Source organism: Neopsephotus bourkii, unplaced genomic scaffold (genome assembly GCF_033783945.1).
Source record: "Neopsephotus bourkii isolate Nb327-2 ecotype Australia unplaced genomic scaffold, CSIRO-AGI_Nbou_v1 NB_1510, whole genome shotgun sequence".
Classification (NCBI taxonomy): Eukaryota; Metazoa; Chordata; class Aves; order Psittaciformes; family Psittacidae; genus Neopsephotus; species Neopsephotus bourkii.
The window spans coordinates 123,890-139,617 of NW_026901986.1; the positions used below are offsets into that span (position 1 = coordinate 123,890).

Sequence of the window (15,728 nt, forward strand, 5' to 3'; positions counted from 1 at the left end):
AGAGATTTTACAGAATACTGGCTAGACACCATGGCACACAGACTGAAAGGAATAATTTGAGTACGAGCTTAATAAGGCAGGGTAAAAAATCCACCACCTTACAACAAATGACACTCTGAAAATGAGTCTGCTGTGTGTGATTTCATTGATGCCCGAGGGAGACAAAGATCTTTCTGTTCATGTTTTTCATACTTTCAGTCAAGCAGACCGCTGAATAATCATGTTTTCTGTATTTTAATGGGCGAGGAAGCTATTATACAGAAGGTGTTTCCATATGTCGTAGTTGATAAAGGTGGTTCTTAGTAATAAGGTTGTCTCCACTCAGTTATTTGATGAAAAGCCCTCCTGTGGTAAGGAAAAAGCAGATCCTGTGGATAGAAGAGACACCTAGGGCTGCACACTTCAGTGGCTACAGGGAAGAACCGTGTGCAGATGAATCCGAGGTCTTCTCCAACTGAGTCCAAATCTGTGGCATTCACTAGTGTGCTCAGGGTACTAGGGCCACTCCATGTCATAGTCGCTCCTTCGTATTCACCCTCTTCTTGCTGCTGAAAGACAGTGGACAAGACCTGGATCCATCACTCCAGAAAATCATCAGCGAGTCCCTTCAGGAGGTCAAGGTGCTTTCTTCTTTGAAGAAGCATCTGGGTTACTGTCTCAAAGCTCAAAATCCTACAGAGTATGGCTTGTTTTAGGCTGAGATCACAGATGCTCTTCCAAGTGGAAAGCATAAATCGCATGGCAATGGGGAGGTGGAAAAACTGTGGGGGAATTAGCCCCAGATCTGAGACGCCAATGACATCTTTGTCTTTCTAACCACAGAGCCAAGTGAACATCCACAACTGGATGAAATCCTCACATCCATTCTACCTGTTAGGGCTACCTAGTAAGGAGAGAGAGGGGAAAAAAAAAGTCTTGAAGCTCATCTCAGCTTACTGTAACATGTTCAGTGATTGACTACCTCTTAAAAAGCCATATGGAAACCAAGCCTACTGAAGAACACAACTTGCCTCAGATCATCAACACATCCCAACTAGGCTTACACAGCAGTTAGTGCTACACACACTGGTTGCCTCTGAATGTCGAAGTAGGGCAGAGATTGTTCACCTGTAAGTACCTGAGTAGAAAAAAGACCTGCCTTTGTTGCCATTCCCACTTTCAGGAGGACTGACAGTTTCCTACAAGCAGTTTCAAAAGGCACATCATCTCTCCATGGTAAGTATCCACCTGCAGCCTTACAATTATGAATTTCAAAGCATTATGCAAGACATCTTTTATGCAGGCATATAAAAAAATGTACAAATTACATTGTGGAGAGACATTTCTAATAGGCAATACTCTATTTCTTCATGTTTTCCTGGGAATTATGTTCTGCTGGTTTTCACTATTCAAAACAGGCTTCAAGAAATGCAAAAAGATGCAAGAACTAGGTGGATGCTTGCAAATACGCAGACAATAGGACCAGTTCCTACACATGCAACTAGTCCAGCTGGATGCTCACTGCCACATGGAACACTTTCCAGGATTTGAACCAAAGCATTTTGAAATTTGGCCACTAATTATGGGCACTTCCTGATCCAATCTAAATTTCATAACTGCTGAGCAGCTCCTTGTCCTCGTTTCAGGGTCTGGATGCTCAGCAGTTCAGAAAATCAAATCCCAAGTGACTCAAGCCAATACTGAAAAATACGAACACCCAAAGTTTGCAGCTGGTTTTGAAAACACAAACCCCTCAAGGCTAAATGCTGCTTTAAAGACACTGCAATGGTTTCAAAAGCTGCATATTTTTGTATCAAACCACTAGAAGACATAGACAAATGCAGTGGGTGGACTCTCCATCCATACTCCCTCAGTGCGGTCAGTGCAAACAGCCCCTCTGTGACCAGCCAGTGCTGATGACTGGGAATGGAGGGAACAGCAGGACAATCCGGGATAGGCCTGCACAGTGAACCAGAAGTAGCCCTTGCAGAGACAAGGGAAACCAAGGGCTGCTGTTGGATCCTGCCCAGAACACAGAACCCCACCACAATCTGTCCATACAGTCCTGAAGATATGGAAGGTCCTGTTGTATCTGCCTTCACAATTAAACATGATTCTGACATGATTATGGTGCTGATGCCGTTATATCTTCAGTGCATGATGGTTCCTGGCTCTGTTCGTGCCTGCCTATTGTTCATGAGAGTCTTTGTCTTTGCAATAATCGGAGAACAAGGTGCTCTGGAAGCTCTTTTCAGCTGTGACCTGGTGAATCTCTTACGGATTTTTCTGTAAGGAGGGAAGGAGGGAAAGAAGAGAGAAACAACAGAAGAGATAAATCTCAGTCTTTAACAGCAGACTGCTCAAGAGCCAATAACAAACATGACAAATACTCTTACCAGAGCAGGAAGGCTAGCTCATGGAAAAGAGACTCGGAGTCAACAAGAGTGAGTCCTGTCCACCAACTGATGGCTCACAGTTGTCTCCAACTAGTAACTGATAACTGACCAGTGAAAGGTGAGGTGGTGCTAGGCAATATTTGGACAATAACATTTAATTATATGAAAGCATGGGTCAGAATGCTCAAATGGTGAATCCTCACATGCAATATCAATACAGCAATGAAGGACCACAGGAGAAAGAACCCCATCAGCACTCAAGCAGCTGTCACCTCTGTAAAGAGATGGCCTGGGAACAGTTGTTACTCATACTCTATCAATTCTGCAGTTTATGCATGACTTGAATCTCTGGGCTTTTTGTGCTAGTGCCTTTCAGGCACAGTAAATTCACTTTCATTTTAGACTTTCAGAGGATAAATGAAACGTTAACTACAAGTAGCCACATTGTTCGTATTGTAATCTTACACATCCAAGGATAGTTAATCCTGAATTTAAAAGCTTTGTTATGTTTTAACCGCTCTGTTTCTCTACTATTATAAATCAGTAGTCAAAATCCAGGGTAGGGTATCAGAAAACACCGAAATGGCACACAGAGACTATGTCAAGAACCATCTTCACTGGCAGACTCCTGAACATTAGATGTCACTGGAAAATGGCCTATTTTCAGAATTCACGCAAGTCACGAATCCCAGCTTTCATTTAGGTAGGTTTATAAATCACAGAGATTTTGAGCTTATCGGAAGTGAATTAAGGCAAACTAAGTCCTCTGACATTAAATGAGACCAGGCTTTCCAATTCAAAACTTCCAAGATGAAAACATGACCTGCCCTACAAACTACAGGGTGATGATGCATCGCCCTCTCATCTTAATGGGCTGTTAACTCTGACACTGAAAAACGGTGGCACATGGCATTGAAAACATAGGATGAGCTCAAAATAAATTCTCTTGAATATTAAAATAACATGCATATTAAATTTCAAACACCTGTTTTGTTACTGGTTTAATACTGCCCAGGAATGTAAGCTTCCAGTTAAACAACAGGGCCACAGAAGAGAACATAAGCAAAGACAAAACAAAAAGTCAAACCCTAAGAGGATAAACTGCCTTAGAGGTAAAAGGAAGCCTAAATTTACTTGTATTTTGGTTAACAGATTTAAAAGATGCAGAGAAATACTGATTTCAGCTGGCTGAAAGAAGGATGTCACTGGCATCTCATGGCCTGGGATAACAAATGATGATTTAGCATCATTCAGTAATAAGTACAAATGAATCACCAGAAAGTTAAGTTCAAGCTTTCCATACAACCCCAGAGAGACCCAAATTTACTGTTTGAGTACTTACTTTACAAGGTTATTTTAAATTAGGGATAAGAAGATATTAAGCTGATTGACAAGATATTGCATACCCTCTAGAATGGCAAGGTCATAGAAAGGGAACCTAGGGAGGGTAAAACATGTATCTCTAAAATAATGACACAGCTAGGCTTTATACATTCCTGGGAACAGACAGCAGCCATTACCCGCACTGATTATTAATGACAACCACTCCAGCAAAAGCTTACAAAACTGGATCCCTTTGGATGTTTTTCATTGCAAAGCTTGGTATTTACTTCCAGAACAAATGTGGTCATCGCTCACCTGACAAGCCCGGGGTCTACAGAACTATCAGAGAGCTGTTTGCCCTTCTGGATTTTTAATACAGCAGTTTCATAAACTGCCAAGAGGTTACTACTAATGAAAGCAGTTTGCAGCTGCCCCCAAGTGTAAGGACAGTAAAGTCTTTGTGATGAAAATCCATGTTTACTTTGTACAGACAGTAAAGCCAAAAGATGTAGTGATTCTCCAGAAACACTGGTTCAAAACTAGCATGAAGAAAGGCAGAACAAAAAAGGGGGAGTCACCACGTTATTCCATAAAGCAAACCACAAAACATTAACTCCTCACTTAGTAGCTCTGTATAGGCTGTATGAAGAACCAATATGCTATGCACTCTAAAAAGACAATCCAGCACTTCTATTTAGACAGGACTGTGAAAATGCTTCAGAAATTCACTTCCTGGGATACAGCCTCTCAGAACTACTGGAAGAATGGAAATTTCCACTGACTTCATTAAATGCAGTATTTAAACAACCATTTCACTAAGAGCCAAAACTGTTCTTTTTACTGCAAAAGCCATACAGAAGGTGGAGGGAACCGATCCTTTACACTGAAGAACTTAGCAACTAAATACAGTCAAGCTGTATTTAGCTGGGAGGCACCAATCAGGCCTTACAATGCTTCAGAGAGGGTTTTTTAACACTTCAACAGGCAGGCTGAGGAAAGGCAGGAAATTCAAAGATAAGGTTGTGGCCCTTTCACTCATAGCATTTCCCCCCCCCCCCCAGTGAATTCAGGGCAGAGCCACCTTTAATGTTGAATTTCCTGTCCCTTTTTCGGTTAATACCAGCCATATGTCTTAATTACAGCAAGCCTTTATTTGGTGGCAAGTTAATGGCTTTAATATCTGTCGCATTAGCAACATCCTTTGTACTTAATAGGAAAGAGTAATTGCCATTCCTCCCTGCTGCTTCTTTGACTTCTGTACTAGTGCTGGAAGTCTGATGCTTACAGACCTCACCTGAAATGGGAATTAAGAAGTATTTTAAAGCCTTTTCATTGTATTTCTAGCTCTCCCGAGACCCAAGGTATGAGAATGAATCAAACTTCTAAGAGGTGATTGGTATATAAAGCCCATGGTGCTCATTTTTATGTCAAATGTGATGCACTGCTGCTAATGTAGGAATAAGACAAATTCTTTATGTCTGCATGATACTCCAAACAGTAACTGTGGATATAGGTATGCAAGGCCCCAAGCACCTACGCAGGGGAATATGGAAATGTACATAAGCACTACACACTGTTTAAGACCTATCTTGGCAAGTTTCCTACACAGACAGGAACCTACTGGGTAGAACTAATAGTTAGGCTGTACAGGGCATTTATGCCTTGCTTGAACTTAATTCAGCAACCCTTTCCTAGGATCCAAGTGGCTTCCATGTAGCTAACCACGTGGTGAAGTTAAGCACAATCCTATCTAATCAGTTATGTCCAGGTTTCTCAGGAACAGGATAGCTGGTAACAGTTCCTCATTTGTAAAGTGGGCTCAAAGTTCCCACGCCAAACATTAAAACAACAGTGATTTTTAAGCTTGAATAAAATAAAGGCGACCTTCAGTTGACGTTAGTCAAGAATGTGTTTTTCAAGCCCTTTCTAATAGGAGTTAAAGGAATCACTTGCTTTAGCTCTCCTGATACCAGGCATATCTGTCTGTTGCTGCTTCTATATATAAACTGTTATGCATCAATCCTGCCTCCTCTGCATTAGACTCGGAGTTGTGATGCCTGCAGTGACTTTGGTCTATTCAGCGACACCAACAGTACTTCAGAAGTCATACAAAATAAATTCAAGTTATGGCAGAAGGTTTTACTGTGAGAAGAATTAAACGCATATAAAGGCCCACTGACACCTTAGCAGACACCAAACCTTGTTCTGAACGCAACAAACACTTCCCTCTGAAGGGGAATCACCCCCAACACACACTCACTTTGGGGGGTGAAGCATTCTGGTACAACTTGCCAATTGTAAACAACACTTAAAAGTGCCAAGTGCAGTTTTAGTCACTAAGGCAGGCAGGATTTTGCATTCTGGCACCAGTTTTATGTGAAGCTTGCGATCGGTGTCACCATCAAGACATCCGGAGAGCAGAACTACAACAAAAAGAAAGTTTTCTAGGCAAAGAGTCATGAAGTTTCTGCAGCTCTAGGGCAATGCAAATTCCGTGCAATGTGAATCCTCAGGGCGAGCTCAAGGCCAGTCAGCAAAACCCAACTTAGTTAACAACCACCCACCATTCCCAGGGTGTTCTGAGACCCAGTGATCACTCAGTTCTCTGTGGGCTTCTTGTGTGCAGAGGCACACTGCAAGTATCCAGTGAGTTCAGTTACAGGAGGGGCAATACCTCAGGAGGCTGATGGGATCCGATTCATTTCAGTGGGCTTTTAAACCAAGTGAAAGGCCAAAATGCACACCGCTGCCTGCTCAGACAGAACTGAACTGGGATGAAGATACAGGCATGGATCCCTAAGAACCTGGCAGGTTACAGACAGACTGGCTGGCTCGCAGCACCTCCTACATTTCTACCTGTGTGGAAAGGAGAAGTATTTATTTGATTACTTGGTTTGCCCTTTTTTTCTCCCCCTCAGCACTTTGAGGCTAAAGCGCATCCGCATCCCACTGAAGTTTCCATCGAACCTCAAAATGACAGGAACTGGGAGAAATAGATCTGAAAGGCGGAAGCGGGTTGACAGCGATACACCTTTTAAAAATAAGCACCTTTGTGAAATACAAATCAGAAGTGGTTTAATAAGCACTGGGCTACCAGAGAGCCGCTGCCATGGGCCACTGAGCTGTATTATAAAGCTCATACAGATGCCAGGCAGAGCAGTACAATGCAAGCTCAGAGATGCTGCTGTAGACATGCCAACAGATCGTAAATGTTTTAAGAGCTCCTCTTATTCTTCTCCTCCTAGCAAGGGAATATTTTCCTGTGCTGGTGTTTATCTTCCGATTTGGTATTGGTATTTAGGGAGCAAAACTGTTCTCTATGAACAACAATTTACAGACACACCAGTTACAACTGGCTGTGTCAGATCTTCCTGAACAGCTTAATATAGCATTTTCAGGCACTGCACCACCTTGAGGGCATCTCTGATGCTTCGGGTTTCAGAGCAACAGGTTACAGCCACTACGTATATATATAAAGCAATAAATAATGGCTTAGGAGTGTTTTCTTTCCTGAGAGGACAAACCCACACCAAGTGTTTAAAGCACAGACTTCAGTGACTGTGCCATGCCTGACCTCTTGCATGGCACAAACCACATCTCTGCTCTTTCTGCCTAGTGCTGACTTCAAATCTGCTTGGAGCAGAAACCATCTCTTTGTGTGAGAACAACAGGAACCTGACCCATTACTGAGATTATTTATATCCAATTTTGCTGCAAACAACTGGCATGGCTTTTAGAAAAAACCCCACCTCATTCCACAGGTTTTTCCATGCTCTCATTTCCCCCCAAAATGGCACATTTCATTAATATTTTAAGGTGGTTTGGGATGCAAGGAGAGAAGGAATTAAAGAAGCGCAGAATCTCATTCTCAGCACTACTACTCATCTTTCAGTTGAATGATGAAAAGGTTTTAACCCCTAAGAAACATTATAAATAGACGCTGTCATACAGCAGTCATCACATGATGGCTCAATCTAAATCTTAGCAATCAGCAGCGAAATGATCCTCCTAGTTCCTCTGTGAGCTTGGTGTTTACCACCAAGAGACAAAAGTTACATACTGCAGATGGCAGGGACAAAACCGGTTACGTGTCAGTTCTGGTGCAACACGAGCTTGGAGTTGGACTCGGTGATCCTTATGGATCCCTTCCAACTTGAGATATTCTATGATGCTATGACTTGCCCCATGTCTTGAGTGGAGCTGTGTTAACTCGGCATGGATAATATCTCCTCACACCCCACACAGCAGTGACTATGGCAGAGGGAACCACAGAGGCGTGCTCCTCAGGCAGTTTTCCCCTTGAAGAAGGGAGAAAAACCTGTCTTTGGATTGATGGTGTTTCAGCACAGCATCCAGCTCCATAACGTGAATTAGAACTAGTAAGTCCTAACAAAGCTCACTAGAACGGGTGAGAAGTAAATTATTAACAATCCTTAAAACAAAACAATGGCTCAGGCTTCACCGGGCTTGCAACCTGAGCTATGGGAGAGCTGCCCTGCACCTATCTGAAATTCATTAGCCTCTCCTCAGCTACCAGCCACTTCACCGGCTGCAAGGCATGAAGACTGCTCTATAAAGAGCTGCTTCACCTCTCCTCCCATGAACACACACACAGGGTGACTGCAGATTTGTCCATATGTAGGCACCCTGGGGAAGCAAGGAGCTTCTACAGCTCACAGGCACAGACACCTGAAGGTATCAAAGCAACCCCTTTATTCTTTCCAACTGTATCAGCAGACTGGGGGTGAATTCCTGCACTGCAGGACTTTATACTGAACCCACGGGAATCTTCATTACCATCCAGTTCTTCTGCAGAAGGATGGCCACTCTGTATACTGATTGAACATCATCCACTATTAGATGAAAATACTTGCCATGATAATGAATTAAACAAGGGTTTCACTGTGTATACAGACACTGTCATGGACAAGGCTACAAGGACTCTCAAGATAAGGAAGGCATGCAACAAGAGGACAAGATGTCTTCTTTTAAACCAACGCAGGCCTTCCTCCTGTTGATAAGGTCTGAGAAATAGGTAAATGGCTGCAAAAGAAAGCAACCCGACAAGCCTCTCAGGGTCATAAATTAGCCCAAGCAAGAACATGCAGTTAATTGGAAAACTAAACACATTCCAATGTCCTTAACTAATGCAGTGCCAGAAAAGGATTAAATCAGTGGGGGCATTTCTCCCCAAATGACCACCATGACCCCCAGAGATCATTCCTCCAACTCACAGTACCTGCACTACAGCCTTACCTACCCACACTGCCATGTGCAACGAGTAATGAGAATTGGGTGGGCATTTCACAGCATTATGATGCACATGTATATAATAAAGTTATACGAGCTGTGAACTGTCTCTTCTCAGTGTGTGTGACAGGCAGAGCAACCCCCCATGCACCCAGTACTGCAATCGAGTCACGTCACAATCTAACTGGTTGGAGAGTTTATCTCCCGGATTTTGGTGACATCCACATGGCAGCATGTATTTTGTCCCGACAGGCAAGAAACTGGAAAGCTGGCTTAAGAGTGAAACACAGACCTGCTTTCAACCACTTCCCAAACAGCTTGAGTATTAATTCACAACTCCAGCATTACCCCATACTTGATTATAGGGATGCTCAGAATATACCTCTTCTGTTTCTGGCCTTGGGCTCCAAGCATTAAGTGCTGTTTCCCCAGCAACATTAAATTCTGTGTTGGAAAAGGTCAGAAATGTTGTGTTCATTAAATATACTTATTTAAGTCCGAGATAACAGAAAACTTTCTATTAGTTGCTCTGCGGGGGAAGATTTTTGTTGCTGTTGCCAACTTGGACACACCGATCTCAATTATTTCAGCGTTTTATGTATTAGGAACACTGCTTCAACACAGCGTTTTGTAAGGCTTTTGATCAGTATTTTCATTTCTTTCCTTACCTTGTTTGATAGAATTTTATCTTAGGTGTAGAATTACTCCAGGATAGAATTTCATCGGAGGATTCTGGCCAGGACATTGTGCTTACAGTTATTACGGTTTATAGTATTACCTGAGGCTCAAAGAAATAAAAAGGCAACATTTTTCCTCTTTATCAGTTATGCATATACTCTTCCTGGAATCATCTATGCACCAACAGAGCATCTTTGGAGGAGCTTCTCGGCATTCTGGCTACCTGCTATTAAGGAAGGGCTGAAAATCGAAACTAGTCAGTCTTACCAGGAGTTGCAGAGCAAAAGTGCCCTCACAAACCTGTCCCCTGGGCCCCGCTCCACACCATCATCTCTTGCATAGTCAGCACTTACACTGCACACAGGAGCTCTGATGCAGATTATGGATCTGAAATCTGCGCTCTCCATTCTTACGGCCATCACTTTTCATGTCGGTCTCTCATAGGCTTGCTTAATCCCTAGGAGCAGGCATACATCAACACTCTTGGAGTTTACAGACAGAAATGGGGAGCTACTCAGAGGATAAATTACTTGTCTCACACCAAGTAATGGAGGATTTTAAAGTGCAGATCTGTGCTTTTTCCACTAGAATAACACTCGTACTGTGCTTTGTCAGGTACATGCCTTAGCCTGTATCCACAGCACAAGTAAGGAAAGCAGCCAGCCACTCTCCTTAGTTGTTTGACAAGAACAGATAGTTATCTCTGTGACCGGCTTTCACAAGTCACAATCATTATGCTCCCTGTGGTATTTTGCATTTAAAATGCCTATGTGTTACTTCTGCAAGCTTTACAACAGGCACCAACTAACATCCGTTTTTCCACAGCCTTACTTAAATTGATGCCAGAGGGTCATCTTTAAAAGATGTTAGTGAGCTAAAATACCCCAACCAAACAACAAACCCCAACCCAGCCCCAAAGTAACACCCCCCCTCCAAACAGTCAGAGGAAAGGAATAAAAATGAATTATTAAATACACTCACTGAAATATAGACTAGTTGAGAATGAAGTCCTCTCTCTGTAATCCAGTACAGGCCAACTTATCAGTGAAAGTTTGTGGGCAGATCTGAGTGAATTTTAAGACTGTGAGACTTGACATTACATTTTTGACCATATTCACCACAGTACAGTTTTACCATCTTTGCTATTTAATTTCAGCAATAGTGTGCTCACCACAGGATTCAACCAGTGTCTCTATCTACACATACATTATTGCTGCTATTTCTCTGCTTTCAGATCAAGTCATTCTTAACCCTGTGTCCAGCTTCTCCTTGTTACTATTGCTCACATGGCACAGAAACTGTGAACAGGGAAAAAGATCTCTCAAGACTGAGACTGTGCGGTGTTTGAGGATTACAGTCATCAACAGCTAAGATTTAATGTGATAAACCTCTATGGTTTAGGCACAGGAATGGTGAAACTAGTGTTACCCTCGCCTTCCTACAGGTTATGATCTTGTAATTAATCTTGCCTTTATCTTTTCTATGATACTTCCATATGCAGAAAACTATGTTGGTTTGACAAGCTAGCATTCTTGGTGTTACTCTGTATGTTTCCCAAGGCTATAAAAGAGACATTGGCTTCCCATACAAAGATGTTACCTTACAGAAACATTTCTTCTCGTTCAAAACCAAATTGGTTTTAACTCCCACAACAGAAGGTGGTCAAATATTACAAGATGACACATTCCCACTGGGGATGTGGATTTAGGAAAACGCTGAGCAGCAAGCTCACAAAAAGCTAAGCCCTAAAACCTTTAGTTAAAACATCCTGTAGAGAGGACTGGGTTCAGCTACATCAAATCCTCTACACAAACACAAAAGACGGCTTCTGACGGAAAACCTTTTGAAACGGACAATCAGACTTCAGGAAATTAAAAACCTGTGAAGAAGTGTAAGGGAACAGGTTAAAAGAGCTGCGTGACATCCCCATTTAACATCTGACGTGTACGGTGCGTCGCTATGTGATGTACTCTGGCTGACAGGCTGCACTCAGTGGGAGTCAAGCATGCACCTAAGAGCACTGTGAATTGGGTCTGGAATTTCTAACAGAGTGAGTGAAGCTTATAGAAAACTTACGTACTTATACAGGAGCTTCTCTACCAACATCTGTGTTTAAGACAATCCTCAATGCACTTATTATTATGTCCAAGCTTCATTTAAGCTGGTTTTGGTTTTCCCCCCCCAAGTCTCCCAAGACAGTAAAATTCTGCAAAAGTCTTATTCCAGAAACAGTATTTCCCTTCCCAAACACCTACATGCTCTGGCTACTTGTGCAGCTACTGCCCGAGTGTGAAATCACTCTGGCCAAAGGAACCAGAGGAGATCCCAAGTGCTCGAGTAACACCTCTAAACGTGCCACTGCTCTTTAGCTGCGCCATGTGAATTAGCCTCAGCCATGCAATTGGGAAATGCACTTTGGTATCTAAGCCACCATCAAGAGGCAGCACATTTGACTTTCTGCTCTCAACAGGGTAGGCTCAGAGAAGCTCATCTCACAAGGTGCCCTGGTGTGCCTCTGCAGGCAGCAGTAACCAGGTCATTTGCAACCATCTGCTCTTCGCCTCCGCCAACACCAAAGCTGTGCACTGATTAATTCTCAGGTGCTAAGCAGTGGAAACACCCTCTGGAACTCACAACAGCCTCTGGACTCCTGAGGGGGAGATGTCACCACCAGTAAAGGTAAAACATCTCCTCTGAGAGAAGATCCCCTGCGAGGCTTCTGACCTGCCTCGTGTGCAACAACCCTGAAAAGAACACGGTACTCTTCATCTCATTCCTCAGGCAATGAACAGAGGGTACACTCACAACTGCCTCCAGCTCTTCAACAAAGCATTCAGGCACCTTGTTAATTTCCATCTGAGGAGTCAAGCATCTAAATGCTTGGGAATCTGAACTTGAAAGACCTGCCCGAGGTCTCATGGGAAGTCTGCGAGGGACCATGGAACTAAATTGTGTTTTCCCAAGTCCTACGTAAGCACTCCAGGCACTGCAACATCTCTCCATGGAGCTTTAAACAGGGCAAGTACCTTACTACAATGTCACTGAAACTTCATCTTAAACTGTGGGAAGATTAATACATAGCTCCAAGCCAGAATGGTTGTGTTTCATTTGTCCTGAAGACTGAGAAAGCAAAACTGATAATACCATATGCTCTTCAAACCTACCAGCTCTAACTAATGGCACAACTTTGGGTTTCCTTGCGTACATGTTTCCCACGTATACATCTACTATTCCTTCTGTAAGTTAAAAAAAATTAAATAACTAAATCACATTCTTCAAATGAGTTGATTTTAGCTTCATGGAATGATCCTGCTTTAAAAACCAAACCCTTGCATTATCACAGTAGCCTTACTTTGACTGAATGGGTGTTGTAAAATGAGTCAGAGGAAAAACTCATGTAGATAAACAGTGAAAGAAATTATCTGTAGGCCCATGAAAGGTGCTCAATGGGAAACAAACGGCAAGAGATTATGATCTAGTTTCTCTGCTGCTGGTTGCAATCCTATACCACAGTACCTCAGCTATTGCTCAGAGCAGTATCATTTGTAAGGTGTGAACAGCGTGCAGCATTCATGCAGGGCATGTAGAGTCCACACTAAATAAGGTCAAAATAACAGCTCATAGAAACTTGTGAATACGTAACCACTGTGAACAGTGGCGAGCTGAACAGGACAGCTCCTGAAGTACAGCAAGGACAGTTCCTCCCAAAATTCCCCCTATGCAGCACTGTCCCAGTGACTGGTTATGGTTGTCAGCTCACCTGTACTCAGCTGCACCCAATCAGTAAGATATTTGCAACCCTATCAGCGAGGATCAGACATAATTCTAAGGATACATTCTGTAATCCCTGCTTCTCAAAATGTAGGACAACCAAATAATACAGCAGAAGTAAAGGAAGCAGAAAATGAGATGCTTAGAGACTGATTTTTTTGGGTTAGAGGGTCATATGTAGTGTATCTCAGGCTTGCAGCTGGCGCTGCAGGGATGCAGCCAGGCACCTCTGTGCAGCTGGCTACAGGGTCAGGGACTAAATGCCGTGCAGGTTAAGACATGAAAATGCACTTTGCCCTGGATCCAAGTATGGTAAAGATCAAAACCAGGATCCCAAAGAAAACTGCCTCATCTTTATGAAAAACAGAGGTCATCCCTGCACACATATATTAAAAATACTTTTTTTTTTGGTGCACAAAGAAAAAGAAAGCTGAAAAAGAAAGAATAAAAATTGCTATGAACACCTCTGGGATATGAACTGCAGATGGGAAGAGGAAGAAAAAGCAGAGAAATTAGCACTGAACTCTTATACAGACCTGCACCTGAGCACTGCAGACTTACTCTTCCTTTTTCTCCCAGCAACATGCTACAAGTGATAACTCAAACACTGTGCCTGACCTTGTCTAAGCACTCTCTAAAACACGTGGGAGGCAGAAGGGTCAAGGGCTGGCTGTTCATAACTCCTTGCAGAAGTCTGGTTCACCCAAGGTTTCAGTTTGCTTCTCAAGGTGCAGGTGAGGGTTTACCCTGACCCGGCTCCCATACAGAGTGCCAGCGCTGTGTGCAGCAGCACCAGGGGCTGTCAGCACTAGCATGACTGTCCCCTGCTCTTGCAAGAGAGCCAGATCACTGACAGCAAGGCAAGATGCAGCATTTTGCTGAAGCTGGTTGCCAGCTTCCCATTCTCTTCTTTCTCAACATGCAGCTTTGGGTTTCAAGCTTTTTTTTTGGTATGCTATGAGACATGCATAAATAAAAATTACCACAGCAATTTTGATATCCTCATGTAGCACCTGAACAAACCAAGGGAAGATTTTCCTTTTGGAGACGGAACATGAAGTGAAGAATATGAAAACTGCCTATATAAAGCTGCCACAGGGATGCCTCTCAAACCATTTCATCAACAAAAAGGAAGCAATGTCTGCTGGTAACAGCTAAAGATCACATTCCAGTTTTACCAGTTGCAGTTAGCTCATTCCCAATGGAGTTGCACTTACCGTGAGAAGGTTTCTAACTGCTTCAGCACTGAAAGGAAACAAGCATCGAGTCATTCATCTGCAGTTCTACATACAAATGTGCTTTTTGGCCCATGAAGGGAAAGCATATGGAATCTGCTGCTATAGCCCACTCAGCCAAACACGTCCACACATTTCTTATGCTGCAAATGCTGACAGAAATTCTCATTTCCTAGTGTTTTGGCTGTCCCTATGCAGGTAGGATCATCAGCATGCACGTGCATTCTGGTACGGACAGAGAATGTGGATAGGAACTGCATGCACACTGCACACTGAGAACTGGTAACTGAGAACGGTTTTAATCAACAGATACATTTCCCTTGACATCCAACTGCCACAGTACTGATCTGATTCATAATTATGTCTTAGATAACAAAACAGATATTAAGCTGATATATTACATTTTCATTAAACTTCTGGGGACCATAATATGAACTGTCCATTTTTTCCCATTATTCTCTTCCTCACAGAATGGTGCTTCAGTATAAGAATTCCATTTTACACAATGGAGTAGTTTTCCACATTAATTTCTAACAGGGCCTACAACAGACTCCACATCACAGCTTGTCAACAGAAGGGGAATAAAACCCAGAAAGCTGCTTCACAGCAAAGGTGACTGAGCACAATTTCCTGAATTATTTTACAGTGATGAGACTTCTGCTTGATCCTCAAGCATGCACTTAATGCCAGGAAATAATACCTCGGCTTATTAAAAACAAACACGGAGACCTCCTTGATGAGCAGTGGTAAATGTAAGGCTCTTTATAGCATGACTTTTTCAACGAGTTGTGCAAAGCAAACAGATTCGCACTGCAGAATAAAACCGTGAGCAAGTTATTTCACAGCGGGGAATGAGAACTCTTTTTTCTTCCAAAAAGGGTCAGAATAAAGCAAACACAAGAATGTTCAATCCCGCAACACAAACTTATGATGTGATGTCAAAATAAGTGTTCTTGAACTGTCGCCCGGGTTTCTGCCTGCGAGCCTGGGACCGAGCAGATGTGTGGAAATCCCAAGTGAGCTGGGCTCACACAGGCATCAGGAAGGTGTCTGAATGGGGAGGGCAGCTTGTCTCTACAGCTGAAACAGCAGGACT

General features: G+C 42.9%; 1 protein-coding gene across 5 annotated transcripts in view; it reads right to left on the reverse strand.

Moving 5' to 3' along the window:
• Positions 1 to 218: 218 nt before the first annotated feature.
• MTA3 (metastasis associated 1 family member 3) overlaps positions 219 to 15,728 on the reverse strand; it is a 126,281-nt gene continuing 110,771 nt past the window's right edge. For 3 of the 5 annotated variants that reach the window (XM_061369710.1, XM_061369714.1, XM_061369712.1), the window contains one exon: positions 219 to 2,265. In XM_061369710.1, the coding sequence (XP_061225694.1) occupies positions 2,130 to 2,265 (136 nt within the window). In that variant the 3' untranslated portion in view covers positions 219 to 2,129. Of the gene's footprint in view, positions 2,266 to 14,614; positions 14,643 to 15,728 lie in introns of all 5 variants that reach the window. The other 2 variants (XM_061369711.1, XM_061369713.1) reach the window with 2 other exon arrangements.